The 13,376-nt window shown below is 37.1% G+C and overlaps 1 protein-coding gene across 1 annotated transcript; it reads right to left on the minus strand.

Moving 5' to 3' along the window:
- Positions 1 to 7,070: 7,070 nt before the first annotated feature.
- LOC129802317 (putative helicase MOV-10) lies at positions 7,071 to 13,346 on the minus strand. The gene is made up of 10 exons (XM_055848044.1): positions 13,042 to 13,346; positions 11,419 to 11,767; positions 11,185 to 11,348; positions 10,984 to 11,105; positions 10,846 to 10,925; positions 10,657 to 10,788; positions 10,111 to 10,581; positions 8,762 to 9,181; positions 8,123 to 8,325; positions 7,071 to 8,054 (listed from the first exon to the last, which is right to left on the minus strand). The coding sequence occupies exons 2-10, from the start codon at positions 11,748 to 11,750 to the stop codon at positions 7,129 to 7,131; spliced, it is 2,850 nt and encodes a 949-aa protein (XP_055704019.1). The 5' UTR covers positions 11,751 to 11,767; positions 13,042 to 13,346; the 3' UTR covers positions 7,071 to 7,128.
- Between the last annotated feature and the right edge of the window lie 30 nt (positions 13,347 to 13,376).

Consider the following 13,376-nt stretch of genomic DNA (forward strand, 5'->3'; position numbering starts at 1 on the left):
TTTTACCCCAGTCTCCCCTACTACTCCTTGCCTCATTAGGAATCAGATTTATCACTAATTTTTTTTTTAATATTTGCAGATCTCTAAAAGTAGATTGTCGAAGTTAACTTCATTTCGAAAAGTTCTCACGGAAAGAGTTTACAATCTCACTTACCATTTTTTTTCTATGGAGCCGTTGAACCGGCCTCGATTAAAATAACAGCCTTTGGTTTATGTTTTACCGATTTCGGGCATTATTGTGGTATAGCAATATGATCTCAAATTTTTATTTTTAAATCAACAATCCTTTCAAATTGTATTATATACTTATAAAATTAAATTAAGATCTAATTTTTTTTTGAAACACTTTTATAGTGAAACTTACTTAATTTTTTTTTAATAAAATATAAAAAAAACTATATGTTAGAACCGTCAGGGAATCGGTAAGGGCGGAGCCCTTAATGCAATCGCGTGGATGAGCGCCTTGGCCGCCAGAGATTTCTCCAGAACCCTCAGCGTTCCTCCTAACGATCTATACCCTACGACGATCCAACATGAACTAACTCTCACAATACTAATCCTCTCTACGATACCCCTCCCGTAGGGGTAACTCACAGGCTAACACTAGGAACACTCTTAGGAGAAATCGGCGCCGCTCCGAGAGACATCTATGATGCCAAATTCAAATACCAACGGGGGGTTTAACCGTTGGGGAGAAGCTAGTGCTAACATCTCGGCCATTCCTGACAAACATCAACACAGGTGTTGATGACCAAAAGAAGACAAGTCAGTTAGTACAGTACGTTACTTTGTAAATGCTCAACTATACTACTTCAAGCTCTTTCACATCACTGAACCTTTTCGAGAAACTACTTCCTAAAGAATGGCGAGTCATCATTAATTGATTCCTATCGGGTACGTTGCTCCGATCACTAGGGCATCTATGAAAAGACCCCATAGGAGGAGATTCCAAAAATCCCACGCTCGTCAGCGTTCTTCACAGGCCTACACACAATAACAAACTACCGTGTCTTCCATATTGGCGGAATATTTGCGTCGCCCTCAACAACACTTACACAAATACCTATCTCAGCCACATCGTTGGGTAATTGTCAGCGGGATTACAATGTCATATAGGAGCCGATCGACCTACAGTGGCTTGGGACCCAGACAGACATACCCGTCGGCAGGCGGGACCACTTGCACACTGTTTCGTGACATTGTATCGAGCAAAAACATTACCATAGCGTCTCAGTCGTCTCGTCATGGGCACATCACATCTTCAGCATCTTCGATCTGGGTTCCATCATGTCAGACTTCCTTGATCCACAAATATTTTCCTTCATATTTCCATTGTAGCTCTCTGTAAATTACTCAAAAGATTCACATAACAGTCAATCAAAGTACTTCCTTTATTGTGACTTCCTGTGTTTAATAAATTCAACCTGTATAAAGTATTCCCAACTGTCAATTCTTCTTCACATACATTAATATCTTTCCAATATCCTTAATAATTCTCTCATTTAACGTATCCTGTGTTTACTACCTCATCAATAATTCACATTACTATTTGTCAACATCTTCTTTAACCTCTGAATCTTCCCCTTCAACAATCTCATCAACCTCATCACTCTCTTTCAAATAAGACTTTTCTAACACTTCCAAATCTCCATCATTACCCCACGACTTTAGCCTGTCTGCTACCTGAATTCCCTCGTATGGCTTCTGTGACACTTGCGTAATAGGAGTATCCTTAATAAGATAGCGATCTCTACCCAAAACTTTCTCAACAATAAAAGGTCCTCTGTATCTAGTCATTAACTTCCTTGAACTACCAGTAGGTGGCGGATTCCAACGACACAAAACTAAGTCTCCTTTCTTGTACACTTGTGGTTTCTTATGCTCTTCATTAAATCTCTCAGCGCTCTTCTCCTGCATAGTGCTCATTCTGAATGCGGCTGCGTCTCTAATATCTGGTAAGGGTTCCTGCAATTCTTCATCATCAACTGTCGTCGCTACAGCATGCTGCAACATATTCTGTAGAATATTCCTGGGCCTGTACCCCAAAAGAAGTCTCTGCGGTGATTGTCCTGTAGTTCGGTTCTCGTAAACATTAATCGCCCATTGCACTGCCGGTAATTGCTTTTTCCAGTCTTTACCATCACACGAAAAACCCTTCAAGGCGTCTAATACTGTGCGAAAAACCCTCTCGATCTGTCCGTTGGCGCGAGGAGTTGAAACTGCTACTGGTGAGTGTTTGATGCCATTTTCAGTACAAAATGTCTGGAATTCCTTGCTCTGGAAAGCAGTTGCATTGTCACTGATGATAACCGCTGGCATTCCAAAGTACTGGGAAATTTCATCGATGACCCTGATTGCTGATTTTGCTGTTGGTCCTGGCACAGAACAAAGAATTGTGAAGCGTGTAAAAGCGTCGATTAGGCCGAAAATGTGATACTGTTTCCTCCCCCTGGTTTCAAAGGGCCCACAGAAGTCGATGTGGACAGCATGGAATGGTACTGGTTTCTTGTGTACAACATACATCTCCTGACGATTTTCATCCAGACCTGGTTTTGAAATGCTGCAGCTTAGACAATTCTGTATGTACTTTTTAAGATGACGATTCATTCCCGGCCAGAAGAAATCTTTCCGGAGCAGTTTCTGAGCATCTCTGAGACCACGATGACCCATTTCGTTGTGCACTGAGTGCATGAGATTAAATCTGACTCCATGAGGAACGTAGAATCGAAGACCATCCGGTGTTATTGCAAAAACTCGTCCTTCAACCAATTTGAACTCCTTCTTCACCTTTTTCTCATCTTTTTCGTCCTCTAATGAACCCTCAAGAATTTCACGAATACGACTTATCTCTCTATCATGAATCTGTAGGGCAGCCACCCAATCCACATTCTCTGACACTACGTTCATTACTCTGGGATGATTGTCACTTGGCTCCGAACGATTTGGAGGATGTCTACTCAACGCATCTGCATGACCCATTCTCACTCCTGCTCTATACTTGATTATAAAATCAAACTCCGACAATTTCAACCACCACCTGGCCACTCGATCTACCAAACACCTTGCAAGATGAGTCTGCTTGAGAGCATGACAATCCGTGTATATGACAAAATGAATTCCGATCAAATAATACTTAAAACGACTCAAAGTATCCACCACTGCTAGCGTTTCGAGTTCGTATGGTGTGTATTTTTGTTCCGCTGGTGATGTTGCACGGCTGTAGAATGCGACAGGTCGCCACTTCTCATCGTCGTTTTCTCTCTGGAGTAAAACTCCTCCCAACCCCACTCTACTCGCATCCGTGTGGACTTCGTGTTGTGCATTTGCCGAAAAAAGTACAAGAACTGGTTGCGTTGACAAGGCATCTTGAAGAGTCTTGAAGGCTTTTTCCTGATCTGGTCCCCATCTGAATTTCTGATCATTCCGCAACATTTCGGTGAGTGGCTTCGCTATCGTTGCATAATTTTCCACATACCTCCTGAAAAATCCAGTGAGTCCCAAGAATCTTCTGACACCCGGAAGTCCTGTTGGCCTGAGAAACTGAGCTACTGCTTGTGTTTTGAAATTTCCTGGCTTTACTCCTTCTTTGTCAATTTCATGTCCGAGGTAAGTGATTTTATCTGTCAAAAATTCACACTTCCTTATCCCCAAAGTCAAATTATGCTCAGCCAATATCTTAAAAACTTCTTCCAGAATTTCTAAATTGTGTGACACACTCTCTGTAGCTACCACGATGTCGTCCATGAAGAAAGAAATGTTCTGCTTGCCCAATGGTTGGAGGATTCTTGTCATAATTCTCATGAAAATCGCTGGGGCGTTCGCTAAACCGAAAGGAACTCGTTTGTACTGGTAAACTCCATCTGTGGTTACAAAAGCTGTATAACGTCGGCTGTCGGGATGCATCTGCACTTGGTGGTAACCCATCATAAGGTCTAGACTCGAAAATACTGTCTTCCCCGCCAATCCATTGATTTCTTCTTCGAGGTTAGGCATTGGAAAGAATTCCTTACGAACACGATTATTGAGAAGGCGATAATCTACACAAAGTCGTACGTCATTTCCAGTTCTTTTCTTGAATACAATCGCCGGGCTAGAATAATCCGAATTGGAAGGCTCAATCACATCAGACTCTAGTAACTCTTCAATTTTTCTCTTCAAGGGAGCTTTCAACGTCTCAGGAACACGATATGGCGCGTATCTTATGGGAGTTCTATTCAAAATCTCTAATTTCATCTTCTCTACTTCAGTGCAACCGATTTCCTTATAATCCACTGCAAAACTTTGACGATAACGATTTATCAGCGATAGTAATGTCTTTCTCTCCTGGGTGGTGGCGACTGCTCCGATTTTCAAATCTTCTTCTCTAATTTGCTCTCCCCCTTTCACCGTGAAAATTTCCTGTTTCACATCAATTTCACCACGATTTTTGTTCCGATTATCAATTACCTTCAGCTCATCGGGTGTCCACATGACAGCAATATCCGGATCCGAGAAAAAGTCCCTTCCAATTAGCAATGATTCTGTCTGTGCATGATCAGGCACGATGTGTATTGAAATTTCTCGTGTTACCCCATCCATCGAAATTTTCCCACAAGTACAACCCAATGTTGGTACTGTGAAACCCCCATAAGTCTTCACATAAGATGGAGGACCACTTCCTACCATTTCCAATTCCTCTGCAACACTTTTCTTCACCACTGTACACGTACTTCCCAAATCAACAAACGCCTGTATTTCCTTTCCCTGCAGTGTAACCGTCTTCAGCAGTTCATTTTTATTTGCTTGGGTGGGAGACTGCCTTTCCACCCCGAGCCGAAAATCCTTCTGCTTTGGGCAGTTTTTGATCAAATGCTCCGATGACTTGCACAAGAAACACGTCCTAACTGAACCACCTGAACTCTTATTGTCTTTTCGCTCACTCTCTCTTTTCTCTTCCTTTAGCCAAAAACCTTCTTTCCTTGTACAATTTTTAAACAAATGCTCAGTCGACTTGCACAAATAACATTCGCGCTTACTCCTTGCACTTCTGTCAGAACGATCATCTCCACCTCTATCACTTTGCCATGCACTCCTGCTTCGATCACGTCGAGTATATTCTGATTTAAAATCACCACGGCGAAAATCTCTGCTCCTTCCTGTGAATTCGCGTCGACGAGAACTATTGTCATCCTTTCCTCTTCCGTGTGAACTTTGACGTGTGGAATGCTGTTGATCTGAACCCTTGGCTTTGCCATCAGCTTCCATCCTCTTCATAGTTTGCAAAAGCTCTCTCAAAGAAGCATGTTGATTGCCGAATAACACACCCCTGTGGTGCTCATTGCGTATCCCCTTAATGACATATTTCATTGTAACTTTCTCGCTGCATTTAATTCTTTTTGCCAAATTTGTTTGAGCGTAGAAATATGTAACCAATGACTCTTCCGGTCCCTGTCGACGGTTATAAAGTTGATGGTGAATTTCCGCTTCATCGATGTCACTTGGAAAACTCTCCAAAAACGCATTCTTAAACATTTCCCATGTAGAAACTTCATCTCTGCAGCTTGCCAGCCAGCTCTTGGCAGATCCCTTCAACTTGAGTGTAGCCTGAAGATGCTTATCTTGTTCCGAGAGACCATATCGAGCACAAATCGTATCAATCTGTTCAATCCATTGTGTGGCTTCCAAATTGTCTTTCCATTCTGGGTCAAAAACAGGGAGCAAATCTTTCATCTCACGAGTGCCCACAGTGAGAGGCATATTCACAGGCCTCAAGACTCTCTTAGGGTTATTTGCACTGCCACCCGGCAAAGGGTGTGGAACAGAGGAGCTTCCGGATGGCTGGCTTGTGTCATCAATCATTTCCTGCGCCTAAAAATCCCCAATAAATGTCTCATTCCCATACAAAATGACAACTACAATCTCCACAAATTTTCCCCTCATTTGACTACACTGCAAAACCAAATTTACCCTCATACCTCATCTTCCGTCATTAGAACGTAGTATAACTCCTTCTGAGCCATTCCTGCCACCAATTTATTCACTTCGTGCTACAAAAGGTATTCCTGAAACCCAATTTTATTTCTTTCTTAGCTAAAATGTGCAAATCAGAATTTTTCCCTAATTGCGCAATACATTTTTCCCCTCCATAAAGCTATTTGCGCAACCATTTTTCTGAGTGTTCCGTACCTGTTCCTTTTCTGATAAATACCCGTCAATTAAATGTTTTCTCCTCAAAAATTTTATTTCAGACACTTAAATTTGAACTTCGTATAATCCTGAATTGTGAAAACTTCGAGAAAATAACTCAAAAACTCTTGGAAAATGCGAACACAATTTACTCACGAGCAGCTTCTCTGCAGAAATTCCTTTCGATATTTTGTGCTGAAAAATATAGAATTTGCGTTGGCAACACTTTCGCCCCAAATTTCCCCTCAATTTCGCTCCACACTCAAGGCGCCTTGTCATCCACACATACACACTCACACAAACATGAATATTCAAATTTTCCATAAGCATTTAATATATTTCTTCCCACGATTTCCTCACAAAAATCCACGGCGAAATCCTAAGAAGTTCTCTGATTGCCTCGGTTGCTCCAAGGTGCTTTTCTGCGCTGAATTTGATGACATCTTCGCCCCCTGACGCTCTGCTGAAGTTTTCCCGCCAAATGCAGCGTCCACTCTGCTTCCACGAACACACTCACACACACACTCCCGACACTATTTCACAACTTAACACAATTTTCGTTTTCCACTTCTGGGCATTGCTTATCCCACTTCTGATGATGTTAGAACCGTCAGGGAATCGGTAAGGGCGGAGCCCTTAATGCAATCGCGTGGATGAGCGCCTTGGCCGCCAGAGATTTCTCCAGAACCCTCAGCGTTCCTCCTAACGATCTATACCCTACGACGATCCAACATGAACTAACTCTCACAATACTAATCCTCTCTACGATACCCCTCCCGTAGGGGTAACTCACAGGCTAACACTAGGAACACTCTTAGGAGAAATCGGCGCCGCTCCGAGAGACATCTATGATGCCAAATTCAAATACCAACGGGGGGTTTAACCGTTGGGGAGAAGCTAGTGCTAACATATAATTATTATTTATTGCTCGAACAATATTAAAACAATATAACTTCTTCATATTCATAATATAGTGCATTTGCAACATGAGCTCTTCTGTGATTGGATCGAAGACTGTGATGAAATATTTTGCCAATTGGGGTTGAACCATGAAATTGATGGAACATCACGAGGAACGTCTGGTAATCTCAAGGGAGCATCATTAACACGAGTGTGCAATGGAAATGCCTCACTTGGACGATTTTGTTGAATTAGACGATTATCCAGTTGTGTGATCCCATTCTCAGCTTTGATGACTTTTAATACATTATTCCTCATACAGAAATCAATAAATTGTCGCCAAGTTGGATCAATCTTTAGTGTGTCAGTATCTCCCACAATTATAAGAAGAGCTTGAGCTCGGGTGAGAGCCACATTGAGCCGTTTCGGATTATTTAAAAACCCCACACCAGGCGTCCTAGATCGAACAGTTGACATAATTATTATAGGTTTCTCCTGACCCTGAAATTGCTCCACTGATCCCACATCAATATTCTCCCACTTTCTCTTTTTACACTCAATCATTATCTCCTGGCATTGTTTCTTGTAAGGAGTAATAACTCCAATACAGTTTTGTGTGATAGCTCTACCATTAATTCTTTTCCGTCTTATGAGTTTATCTATGTAGAATGCAACACGTTTGACTTCTTCTGGATTATACCAACTAGGTGAATTATCGTCTTGAACCGATTTACAGGACACGTGCTCAAATAGAATAGGAACTGATTTGTTTGGCAAATATTCCCACTCACAAGCCCAATGGATTATTTCTGGGTTACCTTTGCCAACCAATTCATTGTTGTAGAACTGGTGATTCGAAAATTCTAGGATTTTTTCATGCGAACGAAAATTATAGAGCAATTTCGTTATAAATCGAGGATTGTATTTTCTTGACTGACGATCTCTGGTATAGATTCCTGTATCAATTAGGCGTTCGAGTAAGGATACACCTAAGAAAAAATACAAAATAGATGTTAATTCAATGTTAATGAATAATAAAAATTGCAAAAATATTTACTTAGGTGTCTCTTAGCTTTGTCCGAAAACACAATCGGTCCCAATTGCTTAGGATCACCGACTAAAATTATTTGGCCGTGAATTTTATACCGTGATGATATAACTCCAGCAATTGGGACCAAGGTTGAAGGCTCAGTGCCATTAGTAGATTCATCAAGGAACACATAAGAAAAATGAGTACAGTTGATATTAGCCTGAGCAAATCTGCAATATTTTCAAAAATATAAAATTATCTCTAAATTTGATTTAAAAATGTTACAAAGCTTAACTATGGAAATTCTGATTAATTTATCATTTATTATAGTTTAATGTGACTTCCACCCTCGAGTATTAAAAGTAAAATTGTTTTTGCTTTCCACATTAAAGAAATTAAATGTTCCTTCAGGAATTTATAAAGTTTTATAAAATTTGTTTTCCAGTATATATCTATAAGATTTCATGGAATATTTTCAAAGGTAAAAAGCACTTGAAGATCAAAGGTTTTATCAAAAAAAATTGGTATAGAATTGCATCTCCCACATCCTGAAGTATAAAAATATCTTTTTAAAAATTATTTAAATTTTAACAATCACAACATCCTTATTGTGAAGTCACATATTACATTCCCTTCAAATGCAGTAAAATAAAATAAATCATTTACATTCCAGCGATTGCAAATGTTGTAAGAACAACATTGTATCCAGCTAATTCATCCAGATGAGGATAGTAGTGCGAACCAAATTTCAAATTCGAAATTTCCTTTAATCTAAAATCAATTGAGTCCAAATCTGCTTCCTTGGAAACCGCAAATATGCGATAAATCGACTTTTCAGGAAGATATTGTAGGAGCTGATGAGCTATGACATTACAAGCATTGTTGGAACTCGTGGATACCAGGATTTTAGTATTCTGATTTCGTTTTAAGATCTGGCAGATTGCTTCAACAATCGTTGTGGTTTTTCCTGTGCCTGGAGGTCCGAAGAGAATGTAGGGCGCAGGGAATGATGCCTTTCCCACAATATGAATAATAGCGCTCTGTTGCTCAGGATTGCTCTTAACATTCTCATTAATCCACTCAAATCTGAAATACATTAAAATAGTTTTAAAAGATTGCGCAAATTTTGACTTTATTAGGATAGGGTAAATTAAGCTAATTCAAAACCTGCTCCAAATGGAAATTTTTTGCTACTTCAAATGGAAACTTCACTGTTTTCATGATCAATACAGTACTAAATTACTATATTTATATATTTTCTATACCACAGTTTCATTATTTAGTTAATTTTGCTCAAAAATAAAGCGACAGTCCAGTCATATTCACAAATTTTAATTTGTTAATTTCTCAGAAAAATTAAAAGTGTACCTTTTCACCATCGAATTTTTCATCGATCGACCATGTTTTGCAATGAAAAACACAATGAAGTGAATGTTGTTTATTCATTTTGTTAAACATTTACGTCATATTTCTGGCTAATTTTAGTTAAATTAAGTGCTAATCTTTATTGTTAACGGTACGTGAAGTTTTCAAATGAAATAATTACCTATTTCGTGAACAAAAAGGGGTTTTCTGAAGTGTCTGCAAATGCTTCAGTAGGAAACCCCCGGAAATATGATTTTTTGGAGCGATTTTCTTGTTGTTTTATATGGGAAAGGAGAAAAGACCAGGAATAAGAACAAATCCTGTACTCAAGAGCAACTCAACAAGGTTTTGGAAGCCTTTCGTCGCAGTTTCACTTACACTGTTTGTCTCCAATTAGAAATTTTCCCTTGTCTCCATTTGGATTAATTTGTTTCCAATAGAAGCATTTTACACTCGCATATTTTTCTAGTATTTAAGAAGTTTTCAAATTATATCTAAAAAAATCACTAAACTGTAACATTCTAGAAGAGTCAAGAAACAAATTTGTGTAATTCTCTTCAGAAAAAATATGAACTTAATGTGTTGAATCTTCTGTCAAAGTTAAAGTGTCTGGAAATGGTTTTGAATTAGGACATTTACTATTTACTTACCCAGTATAATCAATCGAATGCTTTGATACAGTTGTTGGAAAGAAAAATTGCGATAAATCATATTTCTTCACATAACTGAGCGCTTGCATCTCCCATCGAATAGCCTTCCTGTTCGTCAAAAAGTGCACATTGTAAGAGATATCCTTATCCAAAACATCACTATTCTTCATCTCCAGTAGAATATCACTATTCCGTATTTGTTGAATGTAAGCATACATCCTTTTGGAGGGACAATGAGATGGCGAAATTTCCACATTCTGCATTTTATCCAATATGGTAGATGAATGCTCGGAGAGATTGGGCACTTTCAGTAAGTATAATATTTGTTTGTTCTGTAAAATGCATGTAAATTTTACATGCCCCATATCAATTTGTGAAAATTTCTCTGATACGGCACAATCTTCCATCTGGATGAGGGTCTCCCAGAACTTTACATAAATTTTCTGATTTACACCGTTATCCAAGAAGTAGCTTAAAATAATTATTATAAACCAAATAAATAATTTTTCTGTATGATTTTATTAAAAAGATTTAAAATGAAATTACCTAATAAGCATTTGCAAATCTTTGGCTTTTTGGGTCAAATTGAAGCTTTTAAAATTCTTTCGGCTTGGACTTAGCAATTCTTTTATTATATTACTTGGGTAGTGCATTGGAAGTGGATCTAAAACCATTCTCCTGCAAATAAAAAAAAATATCTAAAAATGTTGTAATTATTTAATGAAATTGGATTACCTTAAGTCACTTTGTAAGTTAGAAGTTGTATTTTTTATCTCTTCTGATCTCGGGTCTTCATGTCTCAGCGCTTTTTTTACCTTAAAAATAACGTGAATGTGTTTAAGCGAAATCGTTTTGTTATTTTTTTATTTTTACCATAATGTGATACTGTGTTAGAACTGATCTCTTGTCGACAAGAGTGCTTAATAGTATGATAGAGTAGCGGTGATTCGCAATTGAAAGGAGTTCGCAGTGTATATCAAATTTTGTAATGTTTCCTAGAAAATATTGTTATTTAGATGGCATATCAATTTTTAATTTTTTTTTTTAAATTTAAAATACAAATGAATTATTTACCTGCTTCATAAAATGATAAAATGTGAAAATCATTTTCTTCAGGAAACACCAGAAAAACCCGTTCAATTTCCACTCTCAAATACGTCTTGGAAGGTTTGATTTGGCATATAAATTTTCTTTCTTTTGCCTGAAAATCTATTTCCAAATCTAAAACTTTCTTTAAACTGAAAAAAAGATATGAACCAAATTTTCAGCACTTGAAAAGAAAAAAATTAGCTAAAGAAAAATATTTACCAATTCGTTGTTTTGATAGTAAATTCTTTACCGTGTAGTCTCTTCATATGATCTTCGAATATTCTCTGATTTTCAAATACTTTTTGGCACACAAAACAACTCTTTTCTGAGTATATAAAATTCTTATTTTTCTCATGTTCAATAGTTAAGACATATTTGAGGCAATGTATAGCAGATGATTGTTCACACGCATAATCTCTATTTGGTTCTGAAAAACTCTGGACTACACTCTTCTGATTCTGAATATTGTCGTCCCAAACGAGTTTCTGATTTTTCTCTCTATCAACACTAAGAGAGTTAATGTTCCGCTTTATACAGTAATTCAACTCCATAATTTTTTTTCCATTATCTAAAAAAAAGAAAAGAAAAGCCTTCTCTTCAAAAATTGTTCTATAATATTATACGAATCCTATGCATTTAAGAACGATTGAGAGGTTTACAAATTTCCTATAAAAAAAAAACTTTGAGATTTCTCAAGTATAAAGTGCTTAAGTACGTTTCCAAAAATTTCTCGCATTTCTCTTTATTAGGGTCTTAGGCCATGATGCCTTATTTTGATCAAAATTCAATATTAAAAGGTCCTGTTTGTAAAATCACATACGTTCACAAAATACATACCAAATCATCAACTGATAAAATTAATTTGTCCATTATAAATGGTAGGATGCAATAGACTAATTATTTTTAACCGAATTCAATCCTGAACTTTTAAATTCCACTACATTGTTTCAGATGGACAAAGAAAAAAAGACCACCAAGAAGTATAAGAGCTTAAAGTATTTCATCGCTTTAGCCCATCTAAAAGTATGAGAAAATATCAGTATTACATTCAGTTCACAATTAGCCTGTTTATATTAAAACTAAATAAATTACACATAAAAAAGAAGGAACTTACACATCACTAGTCTACAGCTGATCTTTGAAGGAAATAATAAATTTGCATTATAGTGAAAACAAATTAAAGAAAACTACAGGGTAAAGTGTACTAAATTCCGGCCAGCTTGCAATTGCGGCCACTAATTTTGGTTCCTCAAATTTCCATGAATTTTTAGTTTTTGCAGACTCTTCTAGAGATTATACAATGCAAAAAATAACAAAAAATGTCACTTCGGCGAACGATATCATGTAAAGAATTCCGGAAGGGCAAGGAACTATGAGAATGAAGGTGGCCGAAAAAAGCCACCTACATTGAGAATGATTTTAGAGAAAATAAAGACGATAAACTGACAACAAGGTTCCAAGAAATACTCCTTAAAAAGAAGGATCAAAAAAACAATTTGTAATAAAAAAATATTGCATTTCAAGCTTAGCAAAATTCTGATCAATTTTGAAGACTCCCTTGTACAAAAAGCCTAAAATGCCGTAATTGTTTTGTGGCTGAAAGCTCTTATATTAAAGTTAATTTTAAAAAATACTTTTACAAAGGTAGACAATTTGAGAAATGATTACAAAAAAAAATTTAATCTGTTTCATTTCTAAAAATTAAAAGTTCAATGGTGTTACCTTATTTTATTCTAAACAAAACAACAAGAGCATTTTTTCCAGCAATTTACTTATGAGTATGAGTTTTCTTTGTTATTATTTAATTATTATTTATTTTAAATAAAATAAAATATTACTTACATCCTTCCTGTAAAAGGTTGAGTGTTGTCTTTTTCAAGGAAATTATTAATCTCTCTCAAAAGAGCTCCCTTTTAAAAGATTGTTCTTTGATAACACCATTCACAAACAATCGTGCAAGAAGCTTTTCAACAATTTTTTTAAAGATAAAATGCACAAAAACAACTAACTTTACTACTGCTGACCCTTTCTTATTTTTTTTAGGTCATCTTCATTTTTCTGCTATTTCTGTTAAGTCCCTCACCGCAGTTTTTTGTTGCACCACAAATTCCTATGCAACCACTTAGCTCAAAGTGCTATTCAATACTGAAGAAAAATTCATTCGCTCACCATTTGGG

This window comes from Phlebotomus papatasi, chromosome 1, assembly GCF_024763615.1.
Source record: "Phlebotomus papatasi isolate M1 chromosome 1, Ppap_2.1, whole genome shotgun sequence".
Classification (NCBI taxonomy): Eukaryota; Metazoa; Arthropoda; class Insecta; order Diptera; family Psychodidae; genus Phlebotomus; species Phlebotomus papatasi.

What these genes read in the sequence shown, in the direction of transcription:
- LOC129802317 (XM_055848044.1), bottom strand. Translation starts at nt 11,750, where the DNA reads ATGGAGTTGAATTACTGTATAAAGCGGAACATTAACTCTCTTAGTGTT. An exon ending in ACTATCAAAACAACGAATTG is followed by an intron (nt 11,349 to 11,418) that starts GTAAATATTTTT and finishes TCTTTTTTTCAG; the next exon opens with TTTAAAGAAAGTTTTAGATT. An exon ending in GATTTGCAAATGCTTATTAG is followed by an intron (nt 10,582 to 10,656) that starts GTAATTTCATTT and finishes AATTATTTTAAG; the next exon opens with CTACTTCTTGGATAACGGTG.